This window comes from Hyperoodon ampullatus (genome assembly GCF_949752795.1).
Source record: "Hyperoodon ampullatus genome assembly, chromosome: 8".
NCBI lineage: Eukaryota > Metazoa > Chordata > Mammalia > Artiodactyla > Ziphiidae > Hyperoodon > Hyperoodon ampullatus.
In genome coordinates, this window is record NC_136921.1 from 94,326,114 (window position 1) to 94,339,239 (window position 13,126).

The window sequence follows — 13,126 nt, forward strand, 5'->3', positions numbered from 1 at the left end:
AGAATAGAGTGCTTAATAATAAACTTACTCATCCTTTAATCTTCCATTAAGTTTAGGAAGACCCATGTATTCACACAGTTCTTGGAAAAATATTTTCACAAAAATTCTACTGGATGACGTAGTGGTTTCTTCACTCAGCTTTATGCATTCAAGAACCTGAAAATTAAAATTAGAAAACGATAATTTTATCTTGGTGTTCAAAAGATGAGACAAAGTGACCAATATCTGTAACTTTTAGTGTCCCTTGAAATTAACGATTTGTTCTCATCTGCAGTTAGAATTACCTCTGAATATCTTCCCTCATGCTGATACGCATTATTACTTGGGAAAGTTTAAGACTGCTTCTCTATACAAATTTCCAAAATGTTAAGATGCTACAGAAATAGAGTTCATTCTCTTTCCTGAGTAATGTGCTTTTTATAGCAGGGAGGAATACTGTCTTGAGCATATAATGCTAAGATTACTAGCTCCTAAAGCTCACTCATCAAAACATGGGTGTATGAGGGTTTGGGGCAAAATGCCACTTAAAGCATCAAGCTACAGTTTTGTCCAGCACTAGAGTACACAAGACGAGTAAAGACGAAGAGTAATGGCTTGTTCTGAATAGTTAAGATTGGGCTTACTGAAGCTCACAGAGAGAAATTTTAGGGTAAATAAAAATAAAAGCAACCTCCAGTTTTTTATGGATATGTTCCAGGAGCTCACTTATTTCAACTGTTTAAAACTTTGATTTCATTTTCCCAGAGAAGGGAGTAAAAACAAAGTAAAAGTTGTGATTAGCCTGCTGGGTTAGCTTATAAATGCCTATTAAAGTAGCTGGACACACTTAGTACTTAAAAGTATGACAAAAATCTATCCAACATTTATAAGCTCAATGATGCTGCTTCATTCTACCATTGGGTTGTGGTATTCTACAATAGGATCCTCTTTTTTCTTCCTTCTTGGATATAATTTCTTTCCAATTTTTCAGTTCCTTCAGCCTAACCTACCACTTTGTATTTTGCATTATTACCTTGGGCATCTTACCTCTTCTGTTATATGGTACTAAGCTTCTTGAAAGCAGGGACCATATACAATTCATTTTGGATGCCCAGTGTCTCTTTCTGGGCACAGACTTGGTGACTAAACAAATGGCTGTTGAATGAACAGTAATTGTACAATTAAATGCCAGCTTAATGAATGCAGTTCAAATTCCAACCCAGTGTACATTTCCCCATCGAGAGTATCTTTCCTTGTTCTAACTATGACTACAGAACCTCCTCCCTATCACTTATCCAACTTCAATGCCTGCTAAGAAAAATACATCTTGCCAGAAAAGTCATTTCTCTCATGTCCTTACCAGAGGAACTACTGACAGTTACTCCGTCAGGCAACAGGCAGTAACTCAGAGGCTCATGTGCCACCAAACTATTGGTGTACGTGAATATGAGTGTGCACACATGTGTGTACACAGAGAAGATGAAAATCTATATTTTCTCTGAAAACACTCCTAGCCATCACTATCAGAAAGCACTGTAATGTTTGGACTGTTAATATCATCTAGGATGGTATTTCTTACACTCACACATTATTAACGTAGCCTTTCTTTTTTTAAAATAATTAATCAATCGATTTATTTTTGGCTGCATTGGGTCTTCCTTCTTATGTGCGGGCTTTCTCTAGTTGCGGCGAGCAGGGGCTACTCTTCGTTGTGGTGCGCGGGCTTCTCGTTGCGGTGGCTTCTCTTGCTGCGGAGCATGGGCTCTAGGCGTGTGGGCTTCAGCAGTTGTGGCATGAAGGCTCAGTAGCTGTGGAGCACAGGCTTGACTGCTGAGCGGCATGTGGGACCCTCCTGGACCAGGGATCGAACCTGTGTCCCCTGCATTGGCAGGCAGATTCTTAACCGCTGCAGCACCAGGGGAGTCCCTACTTAGTTTTTTGATCCCATGTTATATGAACACAACCTCAAAGATTGCCATTATAGTAAAAGTGTGCTCCACATTTCATTTTTTTTTTTTTTTTTTTTTTTTTTGCGGTACGCGGGCCTCTCACTGTTGTGGCCTCTCCTGTTGCGGAGCACAGGCTCCGGACGCACAGGCTCAGAGGCCATGGCTCACGGGCCCAGCCGCTCCGCAGCATGCGGCATCTTCCCGGACCAGGGCACGAACCCGTGTCCCCTGCATCGGCAGGCGGACTCTCAACCACTGCGCCACCAGGGAAGCCCTCCACATTTCATTTTAAAGTACATTTCCTACATAGGAAAAGTATGGCTATGCTATACTTAATATCTATTTCATAATAACAGGGGATTAGGAAAGAAGTACAAATATTGACCCATCTACTTACGCTCCATGGAAGTGAATCGGTGTATAAGAGGTGAGCAAACATCTTAGCAACATTTCTCAATTTGTTTGTTTCCAAGCGATGGATGGTATCATATTGTTCTTTGAATATACTTTCAAAGGATTCCATGTATTCCTTTTTTAGCATGCAAAATCGCTAATAAATTAAAAATAAAAATGTCAATACCATTATGAGCATATTAAATACTAATTTTATTCAATCAAAAGTTAATAAATATTTGTATATCATATCACTCAATCTTCTTGTGATGTATAATGGGATGCTCAAAAAAGAAGTTAATATATATCACCCCTATCTACCTGGGATTTATATGCTAAAACGAAGTTATACATGTAGCTGACCACACACATACACGTTTGTATAAGATAAATATACTTCTCTGTGGGTTGAGTTTGGACTCAAAACATTATTTTAGATCATGCTTTATTTGTGCTGCCTGAGCATGTACTTGACTTCAGAAACTGCTGTGAAATTTTGAAAAGACAGCATTTAACTGTCCTCTTTGGGAAATTTTACAAAGCATGTGGAAGTTCTCAAAGTTCTGGAAGAGTAATACGTAACGTTAAGGCACTATAAAAATGAAGTGGGAAAGGAGGAAGCTGCAGAGAGTGGGAAACCTGTGGAAGGGAAGAACAATTTGCTTTCAGCAAAGATATGTTATTATATTAGACCAGGCAACAAAGCAGACACATTAATTCACAATACTCATGTTAAGAATTACCCTTGTGATTTCATCAAAATCCAACAAGAAAAATGAGGTTGGAACTCACCCCAGCTAATAAGCCAAAAAATTTCTCATATGTCCTTTGTTGGGCACAGCAGTCAAGTATCATGTTGCAGAGTTCTTTCTATTTGGAGAACAATTACATTAATGATTCAAAACACAGTGAATCCATGCTATATGATAATTTATCAATATGATAGAGACAGCCTGAATTTTTAAATAAGGTTTTAAAAACACAAAACTCTGTGAACTTTAGTTGTGAAGACAAAACAAAAAATTCAATCTATTCAAGCCTATAGTTTTTTAAAGTCTTCTGTTTGCCTGACAGAAATTCCATAGTCATTTATGCTAATTAGATTGATTATAAAATTCTAAATTCATATAAGTATGAACCACTTCATGAAAACCTAGTATAGGAAACAGATACATCAAAAAGAGACTGAATATACTGTATTCTAAAAAGATTCTATACAGAAGTCTTTTAAATATAGATCACCAATATGACATATAACAATTCAGTTATACATCTTCCAAAGATTTAAACCCAATTATCAAGGAATATATTTTGTTAGTATGGAAAAGGCAGAACATGGTGAGTCTTTACAGAAGCATGCATGGGCACAGCTTCAATGTTAATGTAAATGACCCTCTGGCTGATAAAGAAGAAAATATATTTAAAAGAGCAACAACAAAAAAAGACCTTTGTGGCTAAGTTTTTTAGCCTCAAAATAAATGTTATACATATAGATCTGTCAATAGATGAATCTCTATAAATAGATGGAATCATTTCATAACTGCTATAGTAACACACTGTCCAATCAGTTATTTATGGGCCTTGAAAACTCCTTTGTGAAAATTCTGTTGAACTAAGAAATGCAAGAATAAATCCAGGATCAGGAAATACCATCATCACAAATGACTTATAACAAATAAATATTATTTACTAATTCCTGAAATAATCTTAATGAAATATGTGTTGATTATAGAAATTTCATAAATGAAGAAACTCAGGAAATATGGACAAATCAATGGAGACAAAATGAAAAAAGGCATAACCCTACCCCTAACCCTGAGCACTGCTATAGAATTAACTAAATATATTTCTCAACATTTCTTATCAGAAATTTTAAAATTAGTTTTTTTAAATACAGTAACTGCAATGTATTTGCTTTCTATACACAGAAAGCAAGCCTATAAAATATAATGTATACATTTCAGTTCATTTTTACTTTTATTTAATTTTACCTTTATATCTTCAATTAAGAATTTTGACACTTTTGTCACTTGATAACATTTTGTCACTTGATATAATAATTACTAAGATACAACCTAAGCAACTATTGTAAATAATTAAAAAAATGAGGTCAATATGCATTTACTGCAAATATCTATGTGCAAGAGGAAGCAAGGGGACCCTGAAGAAGCACAGAACAGACACTCTAGAACTGTGCTGTCCAGTATGGTAGGCCCTAGCAACACATAGCTATTTAAATTTAAATTGCTTAACGTTACATAAAATTCAAATTTTAGTTTCTCAGTCACACTTTAAGTACTCAAAAGTGACATGTGACGAGTATAGTGGCCACTGTACTAAACAGTGCAGAATATGAATATTTTCATCACTGCAGAAAGTTCTATTGGACAGTGCTGTTCTAGAAGCTGATAATTCACTTACAAAACTATCTACTCAAAGGCCTCCCTTCACAATATGATTATTTTTAGATGTAATTATATAACTAGATTATTATTTTAAAGATTAGTCACGAGTTGCCTCAATTAAAATGTTTATAAATGTCTAAGTTCTGAAGAGATGTACTTTGTCAAAATTTAATATAGTACTAAAAACTTAAATGAGGCTTTTCTGAGTTCTGCCATATAATGTTAATTTGATATATTAAAATGCATTTTCAACTTCTTCTACCAACACTGTATTTTACAATAACATAACAGGTAATCAGGTTTTAAACAATATAACATGGTAATATGCTGACAGCATTGCTAATAAAGTCAGCACTACCTGAAAAACAAATTATTTTCTTCCCTAGACTAAGTGCAATTACAAGAGTTATTCCCTGTGGCATAAAATAATTAAATATTTTAACATTTTAATTAAATATCATAGTGATTTTAGGAGAGTCTTTTGAGTGCATGAAAACAGATGCACTAAGACACTCTTCCAAATGTTATCAAAATATGTTGAAGTTCTAGAACAACTATCCTCTGGATTAATATTAATAAAATTTATAATGACTTAATTGTATTCCTCAAATAATGTGACAAGATCATATTACAACTTCAGTTTCAATTATAATTTTAAAGGTTAATTCACTAATTAATTCCCTTCCAATGACAACACATCAAGTGAACCATAATACAAATAGGTACACTATTATTAATATACCAATAAATAAACTTTAAGAGGGAAAAAATAATTTTTTAAATTTGAAAAGAATAATCTCTTCTCAAAATTCCATACCATGGCATTTCAAGAACTAATCTATATTCTTGAACAAAGGCTGGGAAACTTTTTCGGTCAAAAGCCAGACAGGGGCTTCCCTGGTGGTGCAGTGGTTGGGAGTCTGCCTGCCGGTGCAGGGGACATGGGTTCGAGCCCTGGTCTGGGAGGATCCCACATGCCGCGGAGCGGCTAGCCCCGTGAGCCACAATTACTGAGCCTGCGCGTCTGGAGCCTGTGCTCCGCAACGGGAGAGGCCGCGATAATGAGAGGCCCGCGCACCGCGATGAGGAGTGGCCCCCACTTGCCGCAACTAGAGAAAGCCCTTGCACAGAAACGAAGACCCAACACAGCCATAAATAAATAAAAAAAATTTAAAAAAAAAAAAAAAGCAAAAGAAATCTGAATGAAGTATGGTCTTAAAAAAAAAAAGAATAAAATAAAATAAAATAAAATAAACACATCCCCTGCCTCTGGGAGGGCAGGGGTTTACAGGGTAAAAGAAGTCACCAACAATTTCTTTAAAAAAAAAAAAAAAAAAAAGCCAGACAGTACATATTTTAGGCTTCAGTGGCCATACAGTCTCTGTTGCAACTACTCAATTCTGCTGCTATAGGGCAAAAGTAGCCACACACAATACATCAACCAATGGGCACAGCTGCACTCCAATAAAACTTTATTTACAAAAATGGGCAGTGAGCCTGGGCCACAGTGTGCCCATCCCTGTAACAGAACATATTTAAAGACTTAAGACAAAGGACTTCCACTTAACGTTAACTTAGCTCAGACAGTCAAGAAGATCTTTTAGAGGAACTAGAAACCAAACAGCCTAGTAGAGCTGATACATTCACTCTGCACCTGTCTACTACATGTAAAGGAAGGTGTGAAAAAACAAAACCCTGAAAGCCTTGGCTCAGGTTCCAAGGATCTAAAATCCAGATGGACAGGGAATAATATACATAAGAATACAACTAGAAAAAAACACCCATCTAGTCTTTGTTATCCTTGGTATTAGGGTTCCATGATACTTTGAATAGTGAAGTATACTGAGTTATAAGACTAACTAGTTATAAAACTAATGGGCTAAGAGGGGGCTAAAATGTACTTTACGGCCAGCTGAATCCCTGACACCTTGCAGAGTGCCTGACATACAGTATATGCTGAATACATTTTGTTAAATGAATTAATGCATGAAAAAAATGGTACAGATTCTTCTGTATGCAATTAAAGTAATGTAACAACATGTATGGTGATCTTCACAACTTCTACAACATAAAGTAGATGGACCAGGTAATTCATTAGAGAACAAACTTCTTATTGTATTTAAGTCAACATTTGATTTATAGGCAACCACTCACAAATTTGTGTAAAGTGTGGTGGTTCAGAGAGACTTCCTCCTTTTCCCAAAGCCAAATCAAACAGCCAATTTAAGTCACTGGAATGAGCAGCATATATGAAGCACCTCGGAATTCCTAAGTTTTGAGTTACTTTAAAATTTTAGAAAACCTACATTTAAAAAAATGAGTATTCAGTACTGAGTTACTGTTTCAATTCATGAAACCTACTAACTGTCTTAACCATTTTTATAACCAGTATATATTTCCTAATAGAAAAAAAAAGTATTAACTTACTGTTTGACCCTCAGGAAACTCCATTTTCAGCAATTTGTGAGCACACTCTTCAAAATCTAAACTGTAGAGATAAAATGGTCACACTAGTTAGGTTAAAAATCTGCAGCATATTTAAACTGTAGCACTCTTTCATATATAAAAATCTTACCTTAATAATTGTTTTAAATATTTTTTTACTATAATTTCATATTACTGTATTGTATATATAAAAAAGACATAGTTCTTAACTCCGCAAAGAATGAAGTACTGATACATACTACAGTATAAAATGGATGGACTTTGACTTATGCTAAGTGAAAGAAGTCAGACATAAAGACCACGTACAGTATAATTCCATTTATATACAATGTCCAGAATGTGCAAATCCATAGACACAGAAAGCAAGCAAATTTTTATTACACTGCTAAATATTTCCACTTCTCCTGATCCAAGTCAGGAAGAGGTAAAAGATGTTCCAGGAGCCCAGCATGACATCCAGTGCTTAATCACCACCTTTACAAGTTATCTTGATTCATACCCAAACACAGGGCTTCTATTGTACATTATACAAAAACTAAGTATAAAAATAGTACATAACCAAAATCACTTACAAAGAAAAAAATTTGTTTTTATACAACACTTATATAAATTACATGAAAAATATCTTCAATATGCTTCACTTAAGAGAATTATCAAACTCAGTGTGAACTTGATTCAGGAATAATGCTAGTATCTTTTGATAACAGCAGTATAAAATAATCACCCACTGAAATATAATGATTATGAATTTAGTTTTATAGTTCATCTCTATTCCTCAGCTTCTGTTACTTATTGGGTTTCATAAACACAAAAGGGGTAATAATTCAAGATGGTAGAATAGAATTTCAAAAAAACTAAAAAGAAAAAAAATCTATCAAGAAAGAGCTTTCATAACAGGTAATATTAAATAATATCTAGCCCTAAGATTAAAATAGTTGACTGTAGTTGATAAACTTTAATAATATAGCAATACCAAAAAGTATTTTAAAAGATGTGACATTTTCTAGTTTTTATTTTTTTAAAAACAGAATTAGTACTCAGGAAGAAAATCCTGTAATTTCTGAAAAACAAGTCAAGTAGGTCATGGAAAAATTTTACAACTTTCCTTTTATCTAGTAAGTGAAGAATAAGGGAGAAGGTATGACAGTCTATTACCCTTGTTCCTGTTTTACTTTAAAAGTATTTGGTGACTCCTTACCATGACTGTTTTGAAGTTGCACTAAATGTAAATATTAAATGAATTAAATTTGCTTGATATTTTAAACCAAATGAATTCCAGGTTTAACACAAATTAATAGTGATGGAGGGAAGGGGAAAGAAAAAAGACTTTACACGATGCCAGTTGTCAAGCTGTGCTTACAAATGGTTTGTTGATGTCTCCAATCTAAGAAACTTTAAATTGTTGAGGACATTAAAGTCCCACCTCCCTCTGATGCTACAGCTTCAACATCACTTAAAAGCAAGAACAACCAGGAAAGTCTAATTTTTAATAGCAAAGCTAGTTGTGTTGTTTTATGTTTCCATAAATAAAAGAAGACTGTTTAAGGAGCCAGAACATTAAGAAGAAGATCAGAGTACTGTTGAGGTCAGTCAACAAGTCTAAAAGGAAAGAAAGTAAAAAAATAAAATCCCCAGATAGTTCAGTTGCCAGAACTTGGTTTTGTTCAGAAGATTTCCAAAAGTGAACAGTTTCTATAAATAATCCAACGTCCTCTCAAGATAACCACTGGTGTTATGTTAAAGTATTATTTCTAGAATCTGCCTACCTATTTGTATACTTAAGATAATGCTACCAGCATGGTATTATACAGTCTATATTACTAGTTTTTATCCCCACCTAACAATAAATCAGACCACTTGCCCACATCAGTACCAATGCTCCATTAACCTAATTTTCAATGGTGGCATAAATTGAACATTTTGATTATTCATACTGGGCAATAAGATTCTCTCTCCCCCCCCCTTTTTGCTTTGAACAATTCTGTGTATAATTCTCTGTCAATATGTATTTCTTTAAGAAACATAATGAAAAAGAAGGGTCAAATGGCAATCAAACTAAGCCATTGATTCATGCTACCAAAAGGCTTTCCATAAAGAATGCACCAATTTAAACTTCCACCAGTAATCTTTCTGTGTATCTAACTGAACTCATCATTACTACTGAGTACTGTTGCTTTAAAAAGATAAAGTAAACCACTTTAGCTGTTTTAATGACCAACATTACTTATTCATCTAGAATAATATTTGTTTGGTAACTTTTTTACATTTTATAATCCCATTACCTGAGTCTCCCAACCAAGAGTCCTTTAAACACCTTTTTATCAAAGTTGCGTTTACTTCCTAAAATTATTTTTACTAGGCAATTAGGGGCTGAGACTCTTAACAAATAACACATAAGACAGTACTTATTGTACTTTTACTAGAATTGGTGCCGCTATATAATAGTGGTTGTCACTTGTCTAATGTTTTAGTTTTTCAAATCTTTTTGTGTGATTCAGAGGTTATCAAGGTTAGATCGCTTAAAAAACAAAGTTTCTTTTAAATAATAGTTCAAAAAACTCCACTGTGACTCTTCAAGGTTAGTGTTAATAGCAATATTAAAGCAGTGAATCTGCTCTTTACAACTGATTACTATTGATTTTCTAAAAAAAAGGACAAATAAAAGGTCAAACTCTAAGAACAGCTACTTAAAACAAAAATTTCTCACTTTTAAGTTTGTATAAAAAAACATTTAATAGTTTTACTTTCATGTGAAAGGCAAAGAAACATGTAAGGGTAAACCAAAAAAATTTCTTAGCAATGTTTTGCTGTTTAACATTTCTCTTTCTGAAGATGAATCTAAGCCAAAAAGTTTTCAGACAGACTGAAAACAAGACGACTCCTACTTATGAATCATTTTTGCTATTACATCATACTAAATGGAAATATACAAAACCTAGTAACAAAACAAAACAGAGAAAATATTCCTTCTCCACTGTAAAATATACACAGTGCCCACTAAATCAATAGGCTGATTACCATTTGAAGCAACAGATGTACTAAGCATTTAATATTTTCATTTATTTCTCTTTAAAACCAAAGTCACTGCCTTCAAAGGGAATAGGTTGTTTTCATGACATCATAGTAGTTCTTGCTTAACATTACTTCAAAGGGTCCTTAAAACCTTCCTAATTCCTACTTCTGTTCATATTCATTTCCATTTGCACAACAAACCAGTGTCCAAACGTCATCATAACAGTGTTTCTCTGCTTAGAGCCAGAGTTAGAAACCAAATTAAAAAAAAAATAAACCATTAAACTTCCACTACACAATTAAATACTGTGCTAACTCTGTAATGTAGAATTGTTTTCAGGTTATTAGTGATATTTAAATATAAGAAATGACATAGCTTTAAAAAGAAAAACATTTAATTACATAACAGATAAGTAAAGACAATTTGCTCTTGAAGTGAAGAACCAACAGTAGGAATCTATTAACTGGGGCTTGGGATGGGGGTAGAGGCAAGTAGTTTGAGAATCCCTGCAATAGTATCTAGTTTTCTGTTATCAGATTCTAAAAATCCCATCTGCTTGCCCATCCCCTGTCAGAAATAAGGATCAACTGATCTACAGTACCTTACCTTGACTGAATAGCAAGATAAATTGTACGACGAAATGAGACTAGATTAATTTCTGTTTTGTCATGAATAGTCACCGTTTGTCCTGAAATTAAACATAACAAAATTATAAAACTACACAAATAAATGTGAACTGAAAATGTATCCCTGTATAATATTTTCATAATCTATTTAGAATCTATGAGTTTAATAATAATAACACTCTCTTCTACAGTATAAGTTAGTATTTGCAGAATTCAAAGTAACTATTTCTAGTCTTTTGCCATATCTTAGAGTATTTTAATAAGTTTATTCAGCTCAAAGAAGTCCAGAACCAAGCCAGGAAAACTATTTTTGTTTCTGTGTCACCTGCTCATTTAGACATTATAAAAGGCTGCACTCATGCTGTTGTTTGTTAAAATATTATTTCCATATTTATAAACCGTTACCTTGATAATTTGAAAGAACTGTAACTTATGGGTAGAAATTCAGCTTCAGAGAACACTGGATCATCATGACAGGTTTAATGGGTCCAATAGAAATATGAATATTTGTTAAAATTTTCTCTTACCTAATGCATGAAAACTTTCCTTATAAACATTTAATAGTTTTTATTTGAATAGTATTTTCACATTAAAACAAAGAAATGCTAAAGTTAAATGTAGTACATGGTTAGGAGATGTTTTAAATGAGGAAGACATTGGAAAAAATAAAACTCATTTTTATAAACTATGTTGTAGAAGAGCTACTATACTCTAAGACAGAACATTACGCCCTAAAAGGGAAAGATATACTTTTAATATTTTCAAATATGTAACGTTAAGTAAATACTGACCAGTGTATGTTCTTATTTCTGACTGAGACTTAACCAAAGTAAAGTTCTGAGCTTATTTTCCTGTGAAATAATATAATCAAAACTGAAGAGGAAGAACATCATGCCTGCTTCTGTTCAAATATAGCTTTGGGCCTCTCCACTCTATTTTTCCAACATAAAGAGCAAATATCTAGTCACTCTCATCTGTTACATTCATGCCAGGGTAACATAAATCACATGCCCTCAACATGAATGTACCCTTTTCAGAGTTTATAATCAAAGTCATAAAATGTCAAGTTAAAATTATGCTGATATTAAAAAATGAATTTCCTTGTTTAATACTTTCCGAGCAGGGTCTTCCAACCTTGCCAATACTGATACTTTGCTGTGAGGGGCAGTCTTATGACTCACAGGATATTTCACAGCATCTCCAGCCTTCACCCATTAGATGCCAGCAGCATCGCTTGCAACCCTCCACAGATTAAGAGCCACTGTCTTAGAGGATTACGGTAGATTACCTTGGGAGTATTTTACAGTTTTATTTGAATAAGCTATACTTTTACCTTCTTCATCTTCTTCTCCCTCTTCCTCCTCTTCTTCCTCCTCCTCTTCACTACTCCCAGCATCTTGGTCTGTGTTTGAGTCACTATCTCCTTCATCAAGAATTTCTAAAAGAACAAGGTAGGTTTAGGAAAATATGAATGAGCAAGGGATATAAATGCATCTCATTCCAAGAAGATAATTCTCAGTTCACTGCAATCCATAGTGGTGTAACAGTTTATCAACCAGCAGAGATGATCACACAGGCCTAATGTTATTATCTGAGTATTCAGAGAGCACTGTAACTAATTTGACTAGAGAAAGCCATATGTGTAATTCTTCTGCCAGATAGAAAGTGGCCATGAAACAAGCAAGGGATGAGAAGAACAAAGAAAAAGCAGATGAAGGTTTTCCAAAAGAGCAAGAGCACTGGAACAATAAATTAGGAAGAGAAGGTAGCATACTGGAGTCAAAATATTATTAGTTCATCATCAGAAAGAAGATAATTTATCATAAGAAGCTAAGGCTAGCTATAGAAGACAAGAATTTAGGCTAAGAATGTTTTTTGAAAGACAAAGAAGGGAGAAGAAAAAATTGTGTAATTTAGCATTCATTTTACATAAATAGTGGTGAGATTTTTATTAAAATGTATACTTATTAAATAGAACATTACAATCAATCCATAGACTTTCCATATGTACAACAGAAACAGAAGTTTAAAGGCCTTTAAGAAAAACTGGTAAGATGAGCACTTCATTGGAATATCATTTCTTAAAATACATGTCACATTAAGAACTGGGCGAAAACAGTGATGTAAATAAGAGACTACGTAAGGCCAGTCATCATGTTAATAGTAATAAATGACAAAAACTAGAATCGTATTTTGCCCAATGGTATGTGCTCTATCTGTCTGACAAAGATTTTACAAATCTAGACAATTCACTTTTGCATTTTTATTATAATCAGACAGAACTTAATATAGTTTTGGGGTCAACTAAGTTTTAGG

General features: G+C 33.9%; 1 protein-coding gene across 1 annotated transcript in view; it reads right to left on the reverse strand.

Annotated features, from left to right (window-relative positions):
- The window catches only part of CWC22 (CWC22 spliceosome associated protein homolog), a gene marked incomplete at its 5' end in the record, with an annotated part of 39,112 nt that overhangs the window by 4,344 nt on the left and 21,642 nt on the right, over positions 1–13,126 (reverse strand). The window contains 6 exons of the mRNA XM_079710708.1: positions 29–156; positions 2,326–2,478; positions 3,114–3,191; positions 7,154–7,214; positions 10,791–10,872; positions 12,144–12,248. Of these exons, the coding sequence (XP_079566834.1) occupies positions 29–156; positions 2,326–2,478; positions 3,114–3,191; positions 7,154–7,214; positions 10,791–10,872; positions 12,144–12,248 (607 nt within the window). The remainder of the gene's footprint in view (positions 1–28; positions 157–2,325; positions 2,479–3,113; positions 3,192–7,153; positions 7,215–10,790; positions 10,873–12,143; positions 12,249–13,126) is intronic.